At 47.8% G+C, this 25,256-nt stretch overlaps 1 protein-coding gene across 5 annotated transcripts in view; it reads left to right on the top strand.

Annotated features, from left to right (window-relative positions):
* The window catches only part of TRIM36 (tripartite motif containing 36), a 173,587-nt gene that overhangs the window by 86,526 nt on the left and 61,805 nt on the right, over positions 1-25,256 (top strand). For all 5 annotated transcript variants that reach the window (XM_063964150.1, XM_063964147.1, XM_063964146.1 and 2 more), the window contains one exon: positions 9,598-9,923. In XM_063964150.1, the coding sequence (XP_063820220.1) occupies positions 9,598-9,923 (326 nt within the window). The remainder of the gene's footprint in view (positions 1-9,597; positions 9,924-25,256) is intronic.

Genomic DNA, 25,256 nt, shown 5'->3' with positions numbered 1-25,256 from the left:
CAAGTTAGGAGCTGGTTGGTTGCCAGTTTCTCTCAACTTTAGCTCTTTCCAAGGCTTAGTAAATAGACCCCTTCAATTCAGTTGGCTTATGTCTCACACATTGGTAGCTTCATGGCTTTACATCTGCCAGTATAACTTAAGTCCGTGGTCTAGTGCTCCTGTCATATTTGCCTTCTCTTTCTGTCTGAAACTGCAGCGTTCCTAAGATTTTCCGCAGAATCCAGGGAGAGTGACTTACCATCCTAGATTACATCCACTTTCCCAGCGTTGTTAAGCGATCCACTGTGAATTGCGTTATAGCAGGTTGGCAGTTGCAAAGGTTTTACCATGCTGAGACTTGTAGTGCCCATCTACCACGTCAAGATGGGGTCCTTCAGTTTATAAATGACCCACTGTAATAGTGCCCATTCTTATGTTGACAGAAATGCAGGCACCTGTACAGATTAGTCACGTAAAGGCAGATAGGAGGCGTGCTAGCAGAAGGCATTTTTTACAAAATAACATTAATTTGTGCATGCTGATTATAAAAAAGTCCTCAACACTTTATCAATACACATACTGGCCCAAATCTAACCACTTGCGAGTTGCAGGCACTGTTAATTTTTAGTGATTTAGAGGCTAGATTTAAAGTGGCAATAATTTAAAATGCATAAACAGCCTAAAATATGTGGTGCCTGCAATTTTCTAACTATTTTTTTTCAGCGATTGTCTGGAAACATGACTTTATATATAATGAAAGTAATGATCTCAATCTGTAGAGGTAAAGCATAAGTGGCATTAAATAAACACAGGCTCTGATCCCTGCGACACTGAGTTAAGTGTGATATACAGTAATTCATTTGGATGTACATATGATGTTGCACAGTTGGTTAAAGACTTGCAGTTTAGCCGCCAGTGGCTTGCATGATTTGTGGTGCAGTTCTTGAATTGGAAAATTAGAGAGCCATACATTGGGTGCAGTGGTAAACAGTATTCTACTTGGTAAGTGCCCATATCTTGGTACTACTCAGCAGGGCTCCATTTTGGATGGCAGGCCTATGCAGCACTGTGATCTCTTGTAGTTGCTTCACAAGTGAAGTTCTTGTCCTTTGCACCCTGTGTACTTGTCAAAGTCCCAACTGTAAGTATTGGGGTTGGGGTTAGGCTACAGAGGGAGGGGGAGGCTTCAGAAGGGGACGGGTAGGGTTAAAATACTCACCAAGATCTGTCCGGGATTTTTAAAGTCTGGCTTCCACCGCCAGGATCCTGACTGTCAACATGCTGTGCACGGATATGTAGTACCCAACCATCTGCAGGAAGGTATTGAGGTCTATGTGTTGCTGCCAAAGGTATATAAAATATAAATGTTTCATGTTGCATTGACTGTATAAGGCAAAGCCCACGGTCTTGACCATGCTTGTTCATCAGGTACTATTACTGCTGGTATGCAGTAATAAAAGGGAATGTTTTAGGAGGAACATTAAAAATAGGTATGCATTATTTCTCTTACGTCCTAGAGGATGCTGGGGACTCCGTAAGGACCATGGGGATAGACGGGCTCTGTAAGAGACATGGGCACTTTAAGAAAGACTTTAGATCTGGTGTGCACAGGCTCCTCCCTCTATGCCCCTCCTCCAGACCTCAGTTTGATACTGTGCCCAGAGGAGATGGGTGCACTTCAGGGAGCTCTCCTGAGCTTCCTGACAGAAAGTATATTTGTTAGGTTTTTTTATTTTCAGGGAGCCTGCTGGCAATAGACTCCCTGCATCGAGGGACTGAGGGGAGGGAAGCAGACCTACTTCTGTGAGTTTCAAGGCTCTGCTTCTTAGGCTACTGGACACCATTAGCTCCAGAGGGAGTCAGACCACAGGTCTCACCCTGGAGTTCGTCCCGGAGCCGCGCCGCCGTCCTCCTCACAGAGCCGGAAGATAGAAGCCGGGTGAGTATAAGAAGAAAGAAGACTTCAGAGGCGGCAGAAGACTTCATGATCTTCACTGAGGTAACGCACAGCAGTGCAGCTGTGCGCCATTGCTCCCACACACCTCACACACGGCAGTCACTGTAAGGGTGCAGGGCGTAGGGGGGGGGGGGGCGCCCTGGGCAGCAATATAAACCTCATTTCTGGCAAAAGAGATATATACAGCTAGGCACTGTATACATGTATATATGTATGTATGTATGTGTATATATATATGTATGTATGTATGTATGTATGTATGTGTATGTATGTGTGTATATATATATATATATGTATATATATATATATGTGTGTGTGTGTGTATATATATATATATGTATGTATGTGTATATATATATCCCCCGCCAGTTTTTATTATATTTAAGCTGGACAGAAGCCCGCCACCGAGGGGGCGGGGCTTCTCCCTCAGCACTCACCAGCGCCATTTTCTTCACTGCACAGCTGAGAGGTAGCTCCCCGGACTCCCCCCTGCTTATCCACGGTGAAAGGGGGTTTCAGAGAAGAGAGGGGGGGGGGGGGCACATAATTGGCAGCAAATAATAGTATTACAGCGCTACTGGGTAATCACATTGTGTGTTTTTTCCTGGGGTATTAGCGCTGGGTGTGTGCTGGCATACTCTCTCTCTGTCTCTCCAAAGGGCCTTGTGGGGGAACGGTCTTCAGATAAGAGGATTCCCTGAGTGTGTGGTGTCGGTACGTGTGTGTCGACATGTCTGAGGTAAAAGGCTCTTCTAAGGAGGAGATGGAGCAAATGTGTGTGTGGTGTCTCCGTCGATAACGCCGACACCTGACTGGATATGTGGAATTAAGTGCTGAGGTAAATTTATTGCACAAAAGAGTAGGGAACAGACAGGGAATCTACCCATGTCTGTCCCTATGTCGCAGGGACCTTCAGAGTCTCAAAACGCCCACTATCCAAAATAAGACACTGATACCGACACGAAGTCCGACTCCAGTGTCGACTACGATGATGCAAAGTTACAGCCAAAACTGGCAGAAAAGTATTCAATATATGATTATTGTAATAAAAGATGTTTTGCATATCACTGATGACCCATCTGTCCCTGACACGAGGGTACACATGTTTAAGGGTAAGAAAGCTGAGATAACATTTCCCCCCTCTCATGAACCAAATGAATTGTGTGAAAAAGAGCGGGAATCTCCAGACAAGAAACTGCAGTTTCCCAAAAGAATTCTCATGGTGTATCCTTTCCCTGCTAGGGCCAGGATACGATGGGAACCCTCCCCTAGGGTGGACAAGGCGTTGACACGTTTACCCAAAAGGTAGTGCTGACATACCAAGATACAGCTACCCTCAGGGATCCTGCAGATAGCATGCAGAAAAGTACTTTGAAGTCCATTTACACACATTCTGGTACACTACTCAGACCGGCGATTGTGTCGGCAGGGGTTTATAGTGCTGTAGCAGCGTGGACAGATACCTTATCAGCGGAGATTGAAACCCTAGATAAGGATACCATGTTATTGACCCTAGGATATATAAAAGATGCTGTCTTATATATAAGACATGCTCAAAGAGACATTGGTCTACTGGGTTCTAGAGTCAACGCTATGTCGATTTCTGCTAGACGTGTCCTGTGGAACATGCAATGAACAGGTGATGCCGACTAAAAGAGGCATATGGAGGTTTTACCTTACAAGGGTGAGGAATTGTGTGGAGAAGGGCTCTCGGACCTGGTTTCCACAGCTATAGCTGGTAAATCTGATCTTTTGCCTTATTCCCTCGCAGCCTAAGAAAGCACGACATTATCAAATGCAGTCCTTTCGGTCGCAGAAAAACAAAGTACGAGGAGCGTCCTTTCTTACCAGAGGTAAGGGCGCAGGGCACAGCTAGTTCCCAGGAACAGAAGTCCTCCCCGGCCTCTACTAAATCCACTGCATGACGCTGGGGCTCCGCTAAGGGAGTCCGCCCCAGTGGGAGCACGTCTTCGACTCTTCAGCCACATCTGAGTTCACTCACAGGTGGATCCCTGGGCAATAGAAATTGTTTCTCAGGGTTACAAGCTGGAATTCGAAGAGGTGCCTCCTCGCCGGTTTTCCTTATCGGCCCTACCGGCTTCTCCCCCAGAAAGGGAGATAATATTAAATACAATTCACACATTGTATCTCCAACAGGTGGTGCTCAAGGTTCCCCTCCTTCAACAAGGAAGGGGATATTACTCAACCTTGGCTGTAGTCCCGAAACCGGACGTTCGGTCAGACCTATTTTAAAATTAAAATCTTTGAACCTATACTTGAAAAGGTTCAAATTCAAGGGGGAATCGCTCAGAGCGATCATCGCCAGCCTGGAAGGGGGGGATTTTATGGTGTATCTAGACATAAAGGCTGCATACCTTCATGTTCCCATTTATCCACCCCATCAGGCGTACCTGAGAATTACGGTACAGTATTGTCATTACCAATTTCAGGGTAATTGGCGGAAACGATGGTGCTCCTACGCCAGCAAGGAATCACAATTATCCCATACTTGGACGATCTCCTTATAAGGGCGAGATCAAAAGAGCAGTTGTTGAACAGCGTGTCACTTTCACTGAAGGTGTCACAGCAACTCTGCTGGATTCGCAATATCCCGAAGTCACAGTTGGTTCCTATGACTCGTCTGCCCTTCTTGGGTATGATTCTGAATACGGACCAGAAATGGGTTTATCTTCCGATAGAGAAGGCCCAGGAACTAATGACTCTGGTAAAAAACCTATTAAAACCAAAACAGGTGTCAGTGCATCACTGCTCTCGGGTCCTGGGAAAGATGGTGGCATCTTACGGGGCCATTCCCTTCGGCAGGTTCCATGCTAGGACTTTCCAATGGGATCTACGGAACAAGTGGTCCGGATCACATCTACAGATGCATCAGTTAATCACCCTGTCCCCTAGGGCCAGGGTGTCTTTCCTATGGTGGCTGCAGAGTGCTCACCTTCTGCAGGGTCGCAGGTTCGCCATCCAGGACTGGATTCTGGTAGCCACGGAGGTGGGGGAGCAGTCACACAGGGAAGAAACTTCAAAGGTCTTTGGGTCAAGTCAAAAAACTTGTATTCAAATCAACATCCTGGAGCTGAGGGCCATATACAACACCCTTCGGCAAGCGGAAACATTGCTTCGCGACCTACCGGTTCTGATCCAGTCAGACATCACCGCAGTGGCTCATTTAAACCGCCAAGGCGGCACAAAGAGCAGAGTGGAAATGGCAGAAGCCACCAGGATTCTCCGCTGGGCGGAAAATCATGTAAGCACATTTTCAGCAGTTCATTCCGGGAGTGGACAACTGAGAAGCAGACTTCCTCAGCAAACACGACCTGCATCCAAGAGAGGACTTCTTTAGGAAGCCTTCGCACAGATTGCAAGTCAGTGGGAACTGCCACAGATAGACCTGATGGCGTCCCGCCTCAACAAGAAGCTACAGAGGTATTGCACCAGGTCAAGAGACCCTCAGGCAGTAGCTGTAGATGCCCTAGTGACACCGTGGGTGTTCCAGTCGGTCTATGTATTTCCCCCTCTTCCTCTCATACCCAAGGTGTTGAGAATGGTAGGAGGGAGAGGAATGAGAACAATCCTCATTGTTCCAGATTGGCCACGAAGGACCTGGTATCTAGATCTGCAGGAAATGCTCCCAGAAGATCCATGGCTTCTTCCTCTAAGACAGGACCGGTTGCAACAGGGGCCATGTCTATTCCAAGACTTACCGCGGCTGCGTTGGACGGCATGGGGTTGAACGCCGGATCCTAGCGGATAAGGGTATTCCGGATGAGGTCATTCCTACGCTAATAAAGGCTAGGAAGGACATGACATCTAAACATTATCACCGTATATGGCGAAAATATGTTTCTTGGTGTGAGGCCAGGAATGCTCCTACGGAAGAATTCCATCTGGGACGTTTCCTTCACTCCCTGCAAACTGGAGTGAATTTCAGCCTAAAATTAGGATCTATTAAGGTTCAGATTTCGGCCTTATCCATTTTCTTTCAAAAGGAATTGGCCTCTCTCCCTGAAGTACAAACTTTTGTGAAGGGAGTACTGCATATTCAGCCTCCTTTTGTACCTCCGGTGACGCCTTGGGACCTTTAACGTGGTGTTAAGTTTCATTAAGTCACACTGGTTTGAACCACTTAAAACGGTGGAGTTGAAAAATCTCACTTGGAAGGTGGTCATGTTATTAGCCTTGGCTTCGGCTAGGCGAGTGTCGGAATTAGGGGCTTTTATGTGATAAAGCCGCTATCTGGTTTTCCATATGGATAGAGCGAAAATTGCGGACCCGTCCTCAATTCCTGCCAAAAGTGGTTTCATCCTTTCATATGAAATATTGTGGTGCCTGTGGCTACGCGTGACTTGGAGGATCCAGAGTCCTTTGATGTCGTCAGGGCTTTGAAAATTTATGTGGCCAGATCGGCTACAGTCAGAAAAACAGAAGCACTGTTTGTCATGTATGCAACCAACAAGGTTGGTGCCCCTGCTTCAAAGTAGACTATTGCTCGCTGGATCTGTAACACGATTCAGCATTCTACGGCGGGATTGCCGTTACCTAAATCGGTCAAGGCCCATTCCACAAGGAAGGTGTGCTCTTCTTGGGCGGCTGCCAGAGGGGTCTCGGCGCTTCAGCTGTGCCGAGCTACTACTTGGTCGGGTTCAAACTCCTTTGCAAAGTTCTATAAGTTTGATACCCTGGCTGAGGAGGACCTCCTGTTTGCTCAATCGGTGCTGCAGAGTCACCCGCACTCTCCCGCCCGTTTGGGAGCTTTGGTATAATCCCCATGGTCCTTACGGAGTCCCCAGCATCCTCTAGGACGTAAGAGAAAATAAGATTTTAAACCTAGTGGTAAATCTTTTTCTCGTAGTCCGTAGAGGATGCTGGGCACCCGTCCCAAGTGCGGACTACTTCTGCAAGACTTGTATATAGTTAATGCTTAAATAAGGGTTATGTTATAGTCTCATCGGTCTTGGACTGATGCTATGTCGTTTTCATACTGTTAACTGGATAGTATATCACAAGTTATACAGTGTGATTGGTGTGGCTGGTATGAATCTTTCCCTTGGATTAACAAAAATCCTTTCCTCGTACTGTCCATCTCCTCTGGGCACAGTTTCTCTAACTGAGGTCTGGAGGAGGGGCATAGAGGGAGGAGCTAGTGCACACCAGATCTAAAGTCTTTCTTAAAGTGCCCATGTCTCCTGCGGAGCCCGTCTATCCCCATGGTCCTTACGGAGTCCCCAGCATCCTCTACGGACTACGAGAAAAAGATTTATCGGTAGGTTTAAAATCTTATTTTTAGACCATCTTTTATTTTATTTTTAATCGAGATTGGGGGCATCTGGGGCACATGTTCCCATGCCCATTCTGACATTTATCACAGCCTTTCTCTTTCCCCTTGTAGCAGATTAATCCTTGCTAAGACATTGCTTGATTTTTGCATTTGCCTATCTCTTGCTATGCCGGTAATTTAGCAATGTCATGGCCAGGTTGCTGTTGGCTGAATTTCCTGGACCATTTTCATGTGACTGCATGATCAGACTCCTTACCCTCTACTTCAGGGGTGGGTAACTTTTTTTCTACCAAGGGCCATTTGGATATTTATTAAATCCTTCGGGGGGCCATACAAAAATGATCAACTTAAAAATGAGCCTGCCCCCAGTAGATATGCCCCCAGTCAGTAGTTATGCCCCCAGTAGATATACTCCCAGTCACTTGTTATGCCCCATTAGATATGCCCCGTCACTTGTTATGCCCCATTAGGCATGCCACCAGTCAGTTGTTATGCCCCATTAGATATGCCCCGTCACTTGTTATGCCCCATTAGGTATGCCACCAGTCAGTTGTTATGCCCCATTAGATATGCCCTTTAGTAGCGACGCTTACACACACATTAAAAGAAAAAAAAAACACAATACTCACCAGCCCCGCTCCTGTTTCCAGACTGTTGCCCTCCACCTGGCCACTCACTCCTCAGAATTATGGGAGACAAGTCATGACATCTCTCCCATAACACCGCACAGCCGCGCACACACACTGCCAGAGCCGGAAGCCGGAGCTCAGGAGGGTAAGAAGCCAGGCGCCCACTAGTAACAAAATCTCAGTGGGCTCCCGGCTAGGTGAGCCTGGCCGGGCCGGATCAAGTGGCTCTGCGGGCCTTATACGGCCCTCGGGCCTGAGGTTCCCCACCCCTGCTCTTCTTTGAAGAAATGGTAAAAATGTTTTGTGTGTATAAAAATTCAGGGGGTTGCAGGTAGGCCATTTCAGGAAGTGTCGGGTTTCTGATAACTGCACTTTTGGAAATTTCGTTTTACAGTTATTCGGATGATACAGTAGAGGCTGACTATTTACAGAACAGGCCCAATAAAACCATTTTTCCACATAATTGGGAATGGCTGTCCTGCCTCTGACACGCTCGGTAGGTGTCAGAGTTCTCGGGTAATGATATCTCGGACACTTGTGGGAGGGGTCAGAGTTCAGACCAGCTGTCAGTAACTGTAATGTGGCTGTTACATACTGGGAAATGTAGCAAGCAGTGAGAGATCCCAAATCGGCTTCTACCTGTCATTTCATAGAATGCACTGACTAGATAAATGCCACCTCAAAGCTGGTTTGCTGTAATGGGCAACTTCTTCACTGGTTCACGTCTCCACTTTTTTTCACTGTTTGATACATAAACCCTTTAACCCAATAGTTTTTTTTTTTTTTTTTAAACAAGGTGTTTTTTTGTTTACTCCTTTTATTGGCCCCAATCTATATAGACCCAATATGGTCAACTTCCAAGAAGTATTTTTTTAGAAACACCTTGTGAAAATAGCTACTGACCCAATTTCTTGGATCACTCCTTAAATATTGTGCAATTGTAATTCCAGGGCACTCACCCGCCTTCCCTAATTTCTTCTCCACAAACCACTATTTGGACTCTTTGCTCCGTGCCTGTTCTCCACCACATCTTAATGACCTCACTTAAGTCTTCCTGTCAGCCATCTTTGGCTCCTATAATCCACATCTCTATTCACCTCACGCCACTGCTCTGACTCCAGTGATCGTGTCTTCTGTTCTGGAGAACAGGGCAAACGAGGTGTAAACAGAGAGAGAGGGCCGGCCTGATAGGAACAAAAGTGCCTGGAGCTCCAGAGGCATCCCGGACTGGGAACTAGATTTTACCTGGGGTCTGGCAATGTATGGCCACCCCTGGTATACACAGAAAATTAGCAGTAAATAATATTTACAGTCTATATAGTTCTTGGCCAGTTTGGATGTCTATAACTAAACTGACTTAACAGTGTAGCATCCATCTATGATGAATTATAGGCTCTGCCTGTGACTACATTGTGCTGTAAGTGTGTATTCATGGGCTGTCTCTGCTGCATGGAATGACTACAACTTTGTAGTTGCCAAGCCCACTGAATCAACTTGCATGGTGCAACCTTTCCATAAACCTATCTTGCTTAATTACTTATTTAGTGCATAATACTTGTCTGACGTTGGAGGCAGGAGCCTAAACATATCAAGGATGGCCATATACTAGCATGCACTGTGTATATAGTGTAAATGCGCTCTTGCATTATATATTCCTTGAACTGTAGTATTCATTATGTACAAACAATTACACCGTATTCTTGATTCTCTTTATTTACCAAAATGCATGATCTTTATAGGGTCAAAGCGCAATTCTTTGACACCGAGGATTACCACCCTCTCATGTCCTGGATGTTTACATGATGTAGACCTTGGAGAACGTGGCATTAATGGCCTTTTTCGGAACTTTACTTTGGAGACAATCGTGGAACGCTACAGACAGGCAGCTCGTGCTGCCACGGCAATTATGTGTGACCTTTGTAAGCCTCCAGTCCAGGAGTCCACAAAAAGCTGCATGGATTGTAAGGCCAGCTACTGCAATGAGTGCTTCAAAATTCACCATCCCTGGGGAACCATCAAAGCCCAGCATGAGTATGTTGGACCTACAACTAACTTCAGGCCAAAAGTGAGTGATATAAGTCATAATGTGTTGGGTAAATCAGGAACACAACTAGCAGCATTCCAAAATATGTTATACATTGTTACATTGAAGATAGTTTTAACAGGATCTGTTTAATTTCTATGGTGTTTAGTTACAATAGAGGTTTGTGAGCCAGATGGTTCATTAATGTTGTATGCATTTGTTACATGGCATGGCTGTCTAGCTGCAATCTTCTCACTGCTGACCAAACTGCTTATGAATTCATCCTTCTAGAGCAGTGGTTCCCAACCTCGGTCCTCAAGTACACCCAACAGTTCATGTTTTCCAGGTCACCTAGTAGTTGAACAGTTGTATTCACTACTCACTGACACATTTTAAAAGACCCACAGGTGGAGCTAATTATTTCACTTGCAAGCCAGTGAGGAGACCTGGAAAATAAGAACTGTTGGGGGTACTTGAGGACCGCAGTTGGGAACCACTGTTCTAGAGAAACTAGGTTAGACATAAATGAATATATGTAAGGTATTACCGTTGTTATCTAGCTTGTAATTAAATATCAGAATTTCCTATGAAGGCACTAATGCTTATGCCTGAGATACATTATGCAATTATTGGCCCGATCCACATATTTATGAAATGGGCCGGTGATAACATAATTTTCTAGCTGCGACCAAACCGCAATGAAAGGAAAGTCAGGCATGGAAATTCTTTCAACATGTATGTCGTCCTGATGGTAATAAGCTTGGCCAGTTTGGCCAGACACAGTGATTCATCAGCTGGCCAGCTTTATGGAAGACTTCATCAGGTGAGCGCATTGCTTTGGGTCCACATTGTCTATTTGAGACTAACTAATTTGTGTTGCACAATAGCACCATTTTCTAATGTCCATCTCCATTTATATATTTGTTCCCCAAATGTCTTCATTATTACACGTTGTGTCCAAAGAAGTTAGTAGGACTGTTGATTTGGCTACGTGTTAGATACTCAGTATCTCAAAGCTGTGCGTTCAAAGCCATTCACTTAATTTTTCCCAACCTTTTCCCCATACATTTTAGAATTCTTTAATTCTGATAGGTGGGGCCAGTGGTCCTGCTCTAGAGCTAAGAGCCAGCTTGAAGCTCTGGAACAAGAACAGGGCTGATTTGTTGTGACTATGATCCAGAGCTTGAGCTGACTACTGAGCAGTGCAGTGCCTTTCTGTCATTTTATTTAAAATTTGCAAGAAAATGAAATTTATTATTTTTTTTGTTTTCATATCCTGTAGATTAGTTATGTCAGATATACTGTACACTAGATTTACTTAACATGGACGTTAAACGTAAATTAATAATTTATTGATACATGTAGGAGGTTGGAGCAGGAGCAATTAGTTTGTGTTGAGGTTAGTTACTTGAGCTAACCCACCACTGGAGCTAGCAAACCTTGAGCATTGCCAATGCCAACAACTACTGTTCCTGCAGCAGTTGATAGACCATTCCAATCTCATTGGCATTGCTTTTTAGTCCACATACCATTTAGCAGCCTTAGGAGGGAATTTGCAGCTAATTAATTCACGGGGGGTAATTCAATTGATGCCGATAGTGGGCATTATCAGGAATTTTGTTTCACTTGTCTGGAGGCAGGAGAAACAAAAATCCCTGATAAGTACAGTGTTTTCGCGGCCGCGATTGCGAAAACGCACGCATCTGTGAACTTTTCCCAGATCCACGTGTTTGCACGAAAACAGGTCAATTTTACGCACAAAAAAAGTAGGTCCTACTAAAAGTGAGATTACCTATGCACACTCTGTTTATGTATTGTCCACAAAAGATTTCTGCTCACCACTTCAGGAGAATAATATGTGTCGCAGCAGTGTAAAACAGTTGAACTCCCCCACCGCTAATGTTGGTCAGGTGCATAAGATTAACTCTTTGTTTACTTGACCTATATGTAAATGTTTGTTATATCTTACACTTAGCATAATGTATTTAAGCTTTTCTCTAACGTCCTAGTGGATGCTGGGAACTCCGTAAGGACCATGGGGAATAGCGGGCTCCGAAGGAGGCTGGGCACTCTAGAAAGATCTTAGACTACCTGGTGTGCACTGGCTCCTCCCACTATGACCCTACTCCAAGCCTCAGTTAGATTTCGTGCCCGGCCGAGGTTGGATGCACACTAGGGGCTCTCCTGAGCCCTTAGAAAGTTAGTCTTAGAATTTGTTATTTTCAGTGAGACCTGCTGGCAACAGGCTCACTGCAGCGAGGGACTAAGGGGAGAAGAAGCGAACTCGCCTGCTTGCAGCCGGATTGGGCTTCTTAGGCTACTGGACACCATTAGCTCCAGAGGGATCGACCGCAGGCCCAGCCTTGATGTTCGGTCCCGGAGCCGCGCCGCCGTCCCCCTTACAGAGCCAGAAGCAAGAAGATGGTCCGGAAAATCGGCGGCATGAAGACATCCTGTCTTCACCAAGGTAGCGCACAGCACTGCAGCTGTGCGCCATTGCTCCTCATACACACTTCACACTCCGGTCACTGAGGGTGCAGGGCGCTGGGGGGGGGGGCTCCCTGAGGCAGCAATAAAAACACCTTGGCTGGCTAAAATACCTCAATATATAGCCCCTGGGGCTATATATGAGGTAAATACCCCTGCCAGAATCCCATAAAAAGCGGGAGAATAGGCCGCGAAAAAGGGGCGGAGCCTATCTCCTCAGCACACTGGCGCCATTTTTCCCTCACAGCTCGGCTGGAAGGAAGCTCCCTGGCTCTTCCCTGCAATTCTACAGTACAGTAAGAGGGAAAAGAGAGGGGGGGCATTAAAATTGGCACTGTATACAGTATATTATATAAAAAGCAGCTATTAGGGACATAACTCAGTTAGTCCCTGTGTATATATATATAGCGCTCTGGTGTGTGCTGGCATACTCTTACTCTGTCCCCCCAAAGGGCTTTTGTGGGTCCTGTCCTCTATTTGAGCATTCCCTGTGTGTGTGGAGTGTGTCGGTACGGCTGTGTCGACATGTTTGAGGAGGATAATGATGTGGAGGGGGAGCAGATGCCTTTAGCAGGGATGTCACCCCCTGGGGGTCAGACACCTGAGTGGATGGTATTATGGCAGGAAATGAGTGCACGTATAGACTCCTTACATAAAAAATTTGACGACATGCCGACGGTGGGACAGCCGAGTCTTCAGCTCGTGCCTGTCCAGGTGTCTCAAAAGTCATCAGGGGCTCTGAAACGCCCGTTATCTCAGGTGGCACAAGTAGATGTCGACACGGATACTGACACCAGTGTCGACGACTATGAGTCAAATTTAATGCCCGTTAAGGCCATTCACTGCATGATTGAGGCAATGAAAGAGGTGTTAAATATTTCTGATTTACATCCAGGTACCACAAAAAAGGGTATTATGTTTGGGGAGAAAAAACCACCTGTAGTTTTTCCCTTGTCAGATGAATTAAATGAAGTGTGTGAAGAAGCGTGGGCTTCCCCTGATAAGAAATTGGTAATTCCTAAGAAGCTGCTAATGGCGTTCCCTTTCCCGCCAGAGGATAGGTTACGTTGGGAAACACCCCCGAGGGTGGATAAAGCGCTCACACGTTTGTCTAAAAAGGTGGCACTACCGTCCCAGGATACGGCCGCCCTTAAGGAACCTGCTGATAGAAAGCAGGAGGCGATCCTGAAGTCTGTATATACACACTCAGGCATTATACTCAGACCAGCTATTGCGTCAGCATGGATGTGCAGTGCTGCCGCTGCGTGGTCAGATAAACTGTCAGAAAATATTGACACGTTAGACAGAGACACGATCCTGCTAACAATTGACCATATAAAAGACTCAGTCTTATACATGAGAGATGCACAGAGGGAAATCTGCCGGCTGGCATCTAAAATAAGTGCATTATCTATCTCTGCTAGGAGATGCTTATGGACTCGCCAGTGGACTGGAGATGCAGATTCCAAAAGGCACATGGAAGTCTTGCCTTATAAGGGGGAGGAATTATTTGGGGATGGTCTTTCCGACCTAGTTTCCACAGCAACGTCTGGGAAGTCAGCATTTTTACCCCATGTCCCCTCACAGCCTAAGAAGGCGCCATTTTATCAGGTTCAGTCTTTTCGGTCCCAGAAAAACAAGTGGGGAAAAGGAGGGTCTTTTCTGTCAAAAGGCAGAGGCAGGGGAAAAAGGCTGCAGCAAACAGCAGGTTCCCAGGAACAAAAGTCCTCCCCCGCTTCCTCTTCCAAGTCCGCCGCATGACGGTGGGGCTTCACAGGCGGAGCCAGGTACGGTGGGGGCCCGCCTCAGGAATTTCAGCGATCAGTGGGCCCGCTCACAGGTGGATCCCTGGATCCTTCAAATAGTATCTCAGGGATACAGGCTGGAATTCGAGGCGACTCCACCCTGCCGTTTCCTAAAATCCGCCTTGCCGATTGCTCCCTCAGACAGGGAGGCGGTGCTAGCAGCGATTCACAAGCTGTATTCCCAGCAGGTGATAATCAAGGTACCCCTACTTCAACAAGGCCGGGGTTACTATTCCACACTATTTGTGGTGCCGAAACCGGACGGTTCGGTGAGACCCATTTTAAATTTGAATTCAAGTTCAAGATGGAATCGCTCAGGGCGGTTATTGCAAGCCTGGACGAGGGGGATTACATGGTATCCCTGGACATCAAGGATGCTTACCTGCATGTCCCCATTTACAATTCTCACCAGGAGTACCTCAGATTTGTGGTACAGGACTGCCATTACCAATTCCAGACGCTGCCGTTTGGACTCTCCACGGCACCGAGGGTATTTACCAAGGTTATGGCGGAAATGATGATATTCCTTCGAAAAAAGGGAGTTTTAATTATCCCATACTTGGACGATCTCCTAATAAAGGCACGATCCAAGGAACAGTTGTTAGTGGGAGTAGCACTATCTCAGGAAGTGCTGAGCCAGCACGGCTGGATTCTGAATATCCCAAAGTCACAGCTGGTCCCCACGACACGTCTAATGTTCCTGGGAATGATTCTGGACACGGCCCAGAAAAAAGTGTTTCTCCCGGAGGAGAAAGCCAGGGAGTTGTCTTCTCTAGTCAGAGACCTCCTAAAACCAAAACAGGTATCTGTGCATCACTGCACGCGGGTCCTGGGAAAGATGGTAGCTTCTTACGAAGCAATTCCATTCGGCAGGTTCCATGCCAGGATTTGTCAGTGGGACCTGTTGGACAAGTGGTCCGGATCGCATCTTCAGATGCATCGTTTAATAACCCTGTCTCCACGAACCAGGGTGTCTCTTCTGTGGTGGCTGCACAGTGCTCATCTTCTGGAGGGCCGCTGATTCGGCATACAGGACTGGGTCCTGGTGACCACGGATGCCAGCCTACGAGGCTGGGGGGCAGTCACAAAGGGAAGACATTTCCAAGGACTATGGTCAAGTCAGGAGACTGCCCTTCACATAAATATTCTGGAACTAAGGGCCATTTACAATGCCCTAAGTCAAGCAAAATCCCTGCTCCTACACCAGCCGGTGCTGATCCAGTCAGACAACATCACGGCAGTCGCCCATGTGAATCGACAGGGCGGCACAAGAAGCAGGACGGCGATGGCAGAAGCCACAAAAATTCTCCGATGGGCGGAGAATCATGTACTAGCACTGTCAGCAGTGTTCATCCCGGGAGTGGACAACTGGGAAGCAGACTTTCTCAGCAGGCACGACCTCCACCCGGGAGAGTGGGGACTTCATCCAGAAGTCTTCCAAATGATTGTAAATCAATGGGGTCGTCCACAGGTGGACATGATGGCGTCCCGCCTAAACAAAAAACTAGAGAAGTATTGCGCCAGGTCAAGAGACCCTCAGGCGATAGCTGTGGACGCTCTAGTGACACCGTGGGTGTACCGGTCAGTTTGTGTTCCCTCCTCTACCTCTCATACCAAAGGTATTGAGAATAATAAGAAAGCGAGGAGTAAACACAATTCTCGTGGTTCCGGATTGGCCGAGAAGAGCGTGGTACCCGGAACTTCAAGAGATGATCTCAGAGGACCCGTGGTCTCTGCCGCTCTGACAGGACCTGCTGCAGCAGGGCCCCTGTCTGTTCCAAGACTTACCGCGGCTGCGTTTGACGGCATGGCGGTTGAACGCCGGATCCTGAAGGAAAAGGGCATTCCGGAGGAAGTCATTCCTACGCTTATTAAAGCCAGGAAAGATGTTACGGCAAAGCATTATCACCGCATATGGCGGAAATATGTTGCATGGTGCGATGCCAAAAAGGCCCCAACAGAGGAATTTCAACTAGGTCGATTTCTGCATTTCCTGCAAGCAGGAGTGAATATGGGCCTAAAACTGGGCTCCATTAAGGTACAGATCTCGGCTCTGTCGATTTTCTTTCAAAAAGAACTAGCTTCAGTACCTGAAGTTCAGACATTTGTGAAAGGAGTGCTGCATATTCAGCTCCCATTTGTGCCTCCTGTGGCACCTTGGGATCTCAACGTGATGTTGAGTTTCTTTAAAATCACATTGGTTTGAGCAAAGTCAGAGTTGGCGGCTTTATCATGTAAAAGCCCTTATCTGATTTTCCATATGGATAGGGCAGAATTGAGGACTCGTCCCCAGTTTCTCCCTAAGGTGGTGTCAGCGTTTCACCTGAACCAGCCTATTGTGGTGCCTGCGGCTACTAAGGATTTGGAGGACTCCAAGTTACTAGACGTTGTCAGGGCCCTGAAAATATATGTTTCCAGGACGGCTGGAGTCAGAAAATCTGACTCGCTGTTTATCCTGTATGCACCCAACAAGCTGGGTGCTCCTGCTTCTAAGCAGACTATTGCTCGTTGGATTTGTAGTACAATTCAGCTTGCACATACTGTGGCAGGCCTGCCACAGCCAAAATCTGTCAATGCCCATTCCACAAGGAAGGTGGGCTCATCTTGGGCGGCTGCCCGAGGGGTCTCGGCTTTACAACTTTGCCGAGCAGCTACTTGGTCAGGGGCAAACACGTTTGCAAAATTCTACAAATTTGATACCGTGGCTGAGGAGGACCTGGAGTTCTCTCATTCGGTGCTGCAGAGTCATCTGCACTCTCCCGCCCGTTTGGGAGCTTTGGTATAATCCCCATGGTCCTTACGGAGTTCCCAGCATCCACTAGGACGTTAGAGAAAATAAGAATTTACTCACCGGTAATTCTATTTCTCGTAGTCCGTAGTGGATGCTGGGCGCCCATCCCAAGTGCGGTTTATCTGCAATACTTGTACATAGTTATTGTTAACTAAATCTGGTTATTGTTGAGCCATCTGTTGAGAGGCTCTATTGTTTCATACTGTTAACTGTGTTTCATATCACGAGTTGTACGGTGTGATTGGTGTGGCTGGTATGAGTCTTACCCGGGTTTCAAAATCCTTCCTTATTGTGTACGCTCGTCCGGGCACAGTACCTAACTGAGGCTTGGAGGAGGGTCATAGTGGGAGGAGCCAGTGCACACCAGGTAGTCTAAGATCTTTCTAGAGTGCCCAGCCTCCTTCGGAGCCCGCTATTCCCCATGGTCCTTACGGAGTTCCCAGCATCCACTACGGACTATGAGAAATAGAATTACCGGTGAGTAAATTCTTATTTTTTCCCTCTAACGTCCTAGTGGATGCTGCGGACTCCGTAAGGACCATGGGGAATAGACGGGCTCCGCAGGAGACTGGGCACTCTAAGAAAGATTTAGTACTACTGGTGTGCACTGGCTCCTCCCTCTATGCCCCTCCTCCAGACCTCAGTTAGAATCTGTGCCCGGAAGGAGCTGGGTGCATTTTAGTGAGCTCTCCTGAGCTTGCTAATAAAGTATTTTAGTTAGGTTTTTTATTTTCGGAGAGCTTCTGCTGGCAACAGACTCTCTGCTACGTGGGACTGGGGGGAGAGAAGCAAACCTACTAACTGCGGCTAGGTTGCGCTTCTTAGGCTACTGGACACCATTAGCTCCAGAGGGATCGAACACAGGAACTTAACCTTGGTCGTCCGTTCCCGGAGCCGTGCCGCTGTCCCCCTCGCAGAGCCAGAAGACAGAAGCCGGCGGGTTGAAGCAAGAAGACGTCAAAATCGACAGCAGAAGGCTCCTGTCTTCATATGAGGTAGCACTGCAGCTGTGTGCCATTGCTCCCACACACTCCGGTCACTGTAGGGTGCAGGGCGCAGGGGGGGGGGGCGCCCTGGGCAGCAATTGAGTACCTCCTGGCAAAAAAGCAGCATAAATACAGTTGGGCACTGTAATATGCATGAGCCCCCGCCATTATTTTTACACACAATCGTGGGACAGAAGCCCGCCGCTGAGGGGGTGGGGCCTTCTTCCTCAGCACTCACCAGCGCCATTTTCTCTCCACAGCTCCGCTGAGAGGAAGCTCCCCAGGCTCTCCCCTGCAGACTCACGGTAGAAAGAGGGTAAAAAGAGAGGGGGGGCACATAAATTTAGCGCATTAATCATATTTACAGCAGCTACTGGGTAAACACTAAGTTACTGTGTGATTCCTCGGTCATATAGCGCTGGGGTGTGTGCTGGCATACTCTCTCTGTCTCTCCAAAAGGCCTTGTGGGGGTCCTGTCCTCATATAGAGCATCCCCTGTGTGTGTGGTGTCTGTACGCTTGTGTCGACATGTTTGATGAGGAGGGCTATGTGGAGGCAGAGCAGGTGCAGATGAATGACGTGTCTCCGCCGACGGTGCCGACACCTGATTGGATGGATATGTGGAAGGTGTTAAATGATAATGTAAACTCCTTGCATATAAGGTTGGATAAAACTGAAACCTTGGGACAGTCTGGGTCTCAGCCCATGCCTGATCCTACAGCGCAGAGGCCGTCAGGGTCTCAGAAGCGCCCACTATCCAAAATTGTTGACACAGATATCGACACGGATTCTGACTCCAGTGTCGATGACGATGATGCAAAATTGCAGCCTAAAATGGCTAAAGCCATCCGCTACATGATTATAGCAATGAAGGATGTATTGCACATATCAAAGGTAAACCCTGTCCCTGACAAGAGGGTTTATATTTATGGGGAGAAAAAGCAAGAGGTGACTTTTCCCCCTTCACATGAGTTAAATGAGTTCTGTGAAAAAGCGTGGGATTCCCCCGATAGGAAAGTGCTGATTTCCAAAAGGTTACTTATGGCGTACCCCTTCCCGCCAACGGACAGGATGCGCTGGGAATCCTCCCCTAGGGTAGACAAAGCTCTGACACGCTTATCTAAGAAGGTGGCCCTGCCGTCACAGGATACGGCCTCCCTAAAGGATCCTGCGGATAGGAAGCAGGAAAGTATCCTGTAGTCTGTTTATACACATTCAGGTACTCTACTGAGGCCGGCAATGCGTCGGCCTGGATGTGTAGTGCTGTAGCAGCATGGACAGATAATCTGTCTGAGGAACTGGATACCTTAGACAAGGATACTATTTTACTGACCCTGGGGCATATAAAAGACGCTGTCCTATATATGAGGGATGCCCAGAGGGACATTTGCCTACTGGGCTCCAGAATAAATGCAATGTCAATTTCTGCCAGAAGGGTCCTGTGGACTCTGCAGTGGACAGGTGATGCCGACTCCAAAAAGCACATGGAGGTTTTACCTTACAAGGGTGAGGAATTGTTTGGGGACGGTCTCTCGGACCTAGTTTCCACAGCTACGGCAGGGAAGTCAAATTTTTTGCCATATATTCCCTCACAGCCTATGAAAGCACCGTATTACCAAATGCAGTCCTTTCGATCACAAAGAAGCAAGAAAGTCAGAGGTGCATCCTTTCTTTCCAGAGGCAGGAGTAGAGGAAAGAAGCTGCACCATACAGCTAGTTCCCAGGAACAAAAGTCCTCCCCGGCTTCCACTAAATCCACCGCATGACGCTGGGGCTCCACAGGTGGAGCCAGGAGCGGTGGGGGCGCGTCTCCGAAATTTCAGCCACCAGTGGATTCGCTCACAGGTGGATCCCTGGGCTATACAGATTGTGTCTCAGGGATACAAGCTGGAATTCGAAGTGATGCCCCCTCACCGTTACCTAAAATCGGCCCTGCCAGCTTCCCCCATGGAAAGGGAGGTAGTGTTAGCGGCAATTCACAAGTTATATCTCCAGCAGGTGGTGGTAAAGGTTCCCCTCCAACAGGGAAGGGGATACTATTCCACAATGTTTGTGGTACCGAAACCGGACGGTTCGGTCAGGCTCGTATTGAATTTAAAGTCCCTGAACATTTATCTGAAAAGATTCAAGTTCAAAATGGAATTGCTCAGAGCGGTCATTGCAAGCCTGGAGGAGGGGGATTTTATGGTGTCTCTGGACATCAAGGATGCTTACTTGCTTGTCCCCATTTATCCACCTCATCAGGAGTACCTCAGATTTGTGGTACAGGACTGTCATTACCAATTCCAGACGTTGCCGTTTGGGCTCTCCACGGCACCGAGAATATTTACCAAGGTAATGGCGGAAATGATGGTGCTCCTGAGAAAGCAAGGAGTCAATTATCCCATACTTGGACGATCTCCTCATAAAGGCGAGGTCCAGAGAGCAGTTGCTGATCAGCGTAGCACACTCTCGGGAAGTGTTGCAACAGCACGGCTGGATTCTGAATATCCCAAAGTTGCAGCTGATTCCTACGACGCGTCTGCCTTTTCTGGGCATGATTCTGGACAAAGACCAGAACTTTCAGTGGGATCTGTTGGACAAGTGGTCCGGATCGCATCTTCACATGCATCGGCTGATCACCCTGTCCCCCAGGGCCAGGGTGTCTCTTCTGTGGTGGCTGCAGAGTGCTCACCTTCTCGAGGGCCGCAGGTTCGGCATACAGGACTGGGTCCTGGTGACCACGGATGCGAGCCTCCGAGGATGGGGGGCAGTCACTCAGGGAAGAAACTTCCAAGGGTTGTGGTCAAGTCAGGAGGCTTGTCTGCACATAAATATCCTGGAACTAAGGGCTATATACAACGCCCTGAGTCAAGCGGAGCCTCTGCTTCGCAACCAACCGGTGCTGATTCAGTCAGACAACATCACCGCAGTGGCTCATGTAAACCGCCAGGGCGGCACAAGAAGCAGAGTGGCGATGGCGGAAGCCACCAGGATTCTTCGTTGGGCGGAGAATCACGTGCAAGCACTGTCAGCAGTGTTCATTCCGGGAGTGGACAACTGGGAAGCAGACTTCCTCAGCAGGCACGACCTCCACCCGGGAGAGTGGGGACTTCATCAAGAAGTCTTCACGCAGATTACAAATCGATGGGAATTGCCTCAGGTGGACATGATTGGCATCCCGCCTCAACAAAAAGCAAAAAAGGTATTGCGCCAGGTCAAGGGACCCTCAGGCGATAGCTGTGGACGAACTAGTGACACCGTGGGTGTTCCAGTCGGTCTATGTATTTCCTCCTCTTCCTCTTTTATACCCAAGGTGCTGAGAATCGTAAGAAAAAGAGGAGTGAGAATAATACTTTGTTCCGGATTGGCCAAGAAGGACTTGGTACCCGGAACTGCAAGAAATGCTCACAGAGGACCCATGGCCTCTGCCTCTAAGACAGGACCTGTTGCAACAGGGGCCCTGTCTGTTCCAAGACTTACCGCGGCTGCGTTTGACGGCATGGTGGTTGAACGCCGGATCCTAGCGGAAAAAGGCATTCCGGATGAAGTTATTCCTAAGCTAATAAAGGCTAGGAAGGACGTGACCGCAAAACACTATCACCGTATATGGCGAAAATATGTTGCCTGGTGTGACGCCAGGAAGGCCCCTACAGAGGAATTCCAGCTGGGCCGGTTCCTGCACTTCCTACAGTTTGGAGTGACTGGGCTTGAAGTTGGGGTCCATAAAGGTCCAGATTTCGGCCCTATCCATTTTCTTTCAAAAAGAACTGGCGTCTCTTCCTGAGGATCAGACGTTTGTAAAGGGAGTGCTGCATATTCAGCCCCCTTTTGTGGCACCTTGGGATCTCAACGTGGTGTTGGGTTTCCTGAAATCCCACTGGTTTGAGCCACTTAAGACCGTGGAGCTAAAGTATCTTACGTGGAAGGTGGTCATGCTATTGGCCTTAGCTTCGGCTAGGCGTGTGTCAGAATTGGCGGCTTTGTCATGTAAAAGCCCCTATCTGGTTTTCCATGTAGACAGGGCAGAATTGCGGACTCGTCCACAATTTCTGCCGAAGGTGGTGTCCTCTTTTCATTTGAACCAACCTATTGTGGTGCCTACGGCTACTCGTGACTTGGAGGTTTCCAAGTTGCTTGATGTAGTCAGGGCTTTGAAGATTTATGTGGCCAGAACGGCTGGAGTCAGGAAAACTGACTCGCTGTTTATCCTGTATGCATCCAACAAACTGGGTGCTCCTGCTTCATAGCAAACTATTGCTCGCTGGATCTGTAACACGATTCAGCAGGCTCATTCTGCGGCTGGATTGCCGCATCCAAAATCGATAAAAGCCCACTCCACAAGGAAGGTGGGCTCTTCTTGGGCGGCTGCCCGAGGGGTCTCGGCATTACAGCTTTGCCGAGCAGCTACTTGGTCGGGTTCAAACACTTTTGCAAAATTCTACAAGTTTGATACCCTGGCTGAGGAGGACCTTGTGTTTGCCCATTCGGTGCTGCAGAGTCATCCGCACTCTCCCGCCCGTTTGGGAGTTTTGGTATAATCCCCATGGTCCTTACGGAGTCCCCAGCATCCACTAGGACGTTAGAGAAAATAAGATTTTACTCACCGGTAAATCTATTTCTCGTAGTCCGTAGTGGATGCTGGGCGCCCGTCCCAAGTGCGGACTTTCTGCAATACGTGTATATAGTTATTGCTTAATAAAGGGTTATGTTATGTTGGCATCCGTGGTTGATGCTTTGTTGTTGTTCATACTGTTAACTGGGTATGTTATCACAAGTTATACGGTGTGATTGGTGTGGCTGGTATGAGTCTTACCCTGGATTACAAAATCCTTTCCCTGTAATGTCGGCTCTTCCGGGCACAGTTTCCTTAACTGAGGTCTGGAGGAGGGGCATAGAGGGAGGAGCCAGTGCACACCAGTAGTACTAAATCTTTCTTAGAGTGCCCAGTCTCCTGCGGAGCCCGTCTATTCCCCATGGTCCTTACGGAGTCCCCAGCATCCACTACGGACTACGAGAAATAGATTTACCGGTGAGTAAAATCTTATTTTCTGCAGCAGGGTACACTGGTATTCCACAGGGAATAACATCGGGGGTGTAGAGTTGGATCTTGATCCGAGGCACCAACAGGCTAAAGCTTTGACTCTTGCCACGATGCACTGCACCGCCTCCTCTATAGCCCCGCCTCCAGGCACTGGAGCTCAGTTTGTAAGTTGGTGCCTGCAGTGTAGGTCACTAACAGGGGGGCTGCGCTAGGCAGCCCTATTAAGAGCTTTTTAAGAAGAAAGAGGACTTCAAGGGCCGCAGCACAGGCACTAGATGCTGTTTGTCATGCTGACATTCTGTGCTGTGGCTTTATCACGTCCCCCAGCGGCGCTGCATACTCCCACGCCCTGGTTGCCGGGTACTTGCAGCGGAGGTGCTCCGGTTATCAGGCACACATCACCGCTGCTGCTCCTGGATCACGTGGCCGCACTTCTGGGAGGAGGTAAGAGGTCCCCCAGGTGGGCCCCGCTGAAATCACGGTCCAGTCGCGGTCCCAGGAGATGGACCGCGCCGCTGGCGTGGACACTGTGGCCTTGCTGGGACCCCACTATATCCACCAGGGCAGGGAGCACAGGTCGGATTTACTAAATTCTGTTTATTATAGGCTCCATAGTACCCGGTGGTGAAGTCCAGCAGAGGGGATAAGGTGCTGACCTGTAGCCCCTCTCCCAGCTCCAGGCGCCATCTACAGCAGGTGTTCCCGCCCTGGAGCTGCGTCTCCTCTCTCTCTCTCTCTCTCTCTCTCTCTCTCTCTCTCTCTCTCTCTCTCTCTCTCTCTCTCTCTCTCTCTCTCTCTCTCTCTCCCGTTTGGGCGCCATTTCACAGAGGCTGCGCTGATCCTGGGACAGCTGGGCTTTGTCTCCTCTGTAAAGCCGCCTGTCTCATCAGCGCTGTGCATTTCCAGGACACTTAAGTATTCTACATGTCGTTTAGACAGCGTTAGTTAAGAACAAGTGCACTTCTATATGAATATTTAGTACAATTATTGTGTGATATACATCCAGTGGTTACTGTGCATTTTTATATCTGTATACATACATATCTTTATGTAGTATTGCTAGTTCAGTGCTATTTTATATGTAGTAATTTCTGCATTGTGACTGTGTGCCTATAGCTGCTGTGTGGATTCTATTCTGTCTATCACACACATTGCTATCACTATATTCTGTGCCCTGGGGGTCTAAGTGCGTCAGGGTCTCATATACCATATAGTGTTCCACAGGATATACTGTTTTTGTATTTTTCACTGTGTGTTTCAGCCATCTCATACCACTTAAATCCTCTGTCTGTGCTCTTTAATTGCGGTCACATATCTTAAATGGTTTTATGTCAGGTATTGTGTTTGTCTGGCTATCTTGTACTGATATGCCCTAAGGCTACATTCCCAATAATGTCTGCCCCACAGGGTGGGAAATCATGCAGTGCTGGCGCCACGGATTTAATTGAGGAAAAGATTTCTGCTGAGGGCTCAGGTACTGGTTGTTCTGCACCCCCTAGTCAGCCCGCAGCACCTGTGGCAAATCAGGATCCACCTTGGGCTGCATTTTCAAATATGCTGACTACGCTTGTAACATGACTTATGCTCCCTGTGGGACCTCCTGTGCCATTACAACCACATATTGTCCCTGTAGTTAATCTACCATGGGTGGATACTCTGTCAACCCAGTTACAGCAATTAAATCAGTCCTTTGTTAAACAAAAACCTGACCCTCTCCCTCCTGGGACCAAAGGGTCATCTAAGCAGGTCATTTCTTCCTCACAATCCACTAAAATTTCTGATGATTCTTCCGATTTGGATGGGGAATATACTGATCCATCAGATGCTGATACTGCGGCTTCTGATGAAGAGTCTACAACACAGGTTGATGTTCCTGATGTAGTGGAGGCCATCAAGCTGATTTTTCAGATTGATGATGAGATTGACCCTCCTGATACATCTAAGAAACCTGATAAGTTCAAATGTCAGAAGGTTACTAAATTAGTCTTACCACATTCTGACCATTTAATTGACATACATCAGGAATCCTGGTCTTCTACCAGGAAAGAAATTTTCCCTGTCTAAAAAGATGCTAGCTTGTTATCCTATCTCTGCGGAGTTGAGTAACAAGTGGGAAACCCCGCCTCCAGTGGACTCACATGTAGCCCGTTTTGTGGTGTCATCTACTCTGCCTGTCACCACCGTCACCTCTTTGAATGAACAGATGGATAAGTGTGTGGAGGTTTGCTTGAAGTCTATTTACGTTCTTACAGGTGCTGTATATAGACCCACTATGGTAGCCTC

The sequence above is a fragment of the Pseudophryne corroboree genome, chromosome 1, assembly GCF_028390025.1.
Source record: "Pseudophryne corroboree isolate aPseCor3 chromosome 1, aPseCor3.hap2, whole genome shotgun sequence".
Taxonomy (NCBI): Eukaryota; Metazoa; Chordata; class Amphibia; order Anura; family Myobatrachidae; genus Pseudophryne; species Pseudophryne corroboree.
The sequence above is the reverse complement of the archived record's forward strand: the minus strand, read 5'-3'. Positions and strand labels throughout refer to the sequence as shown.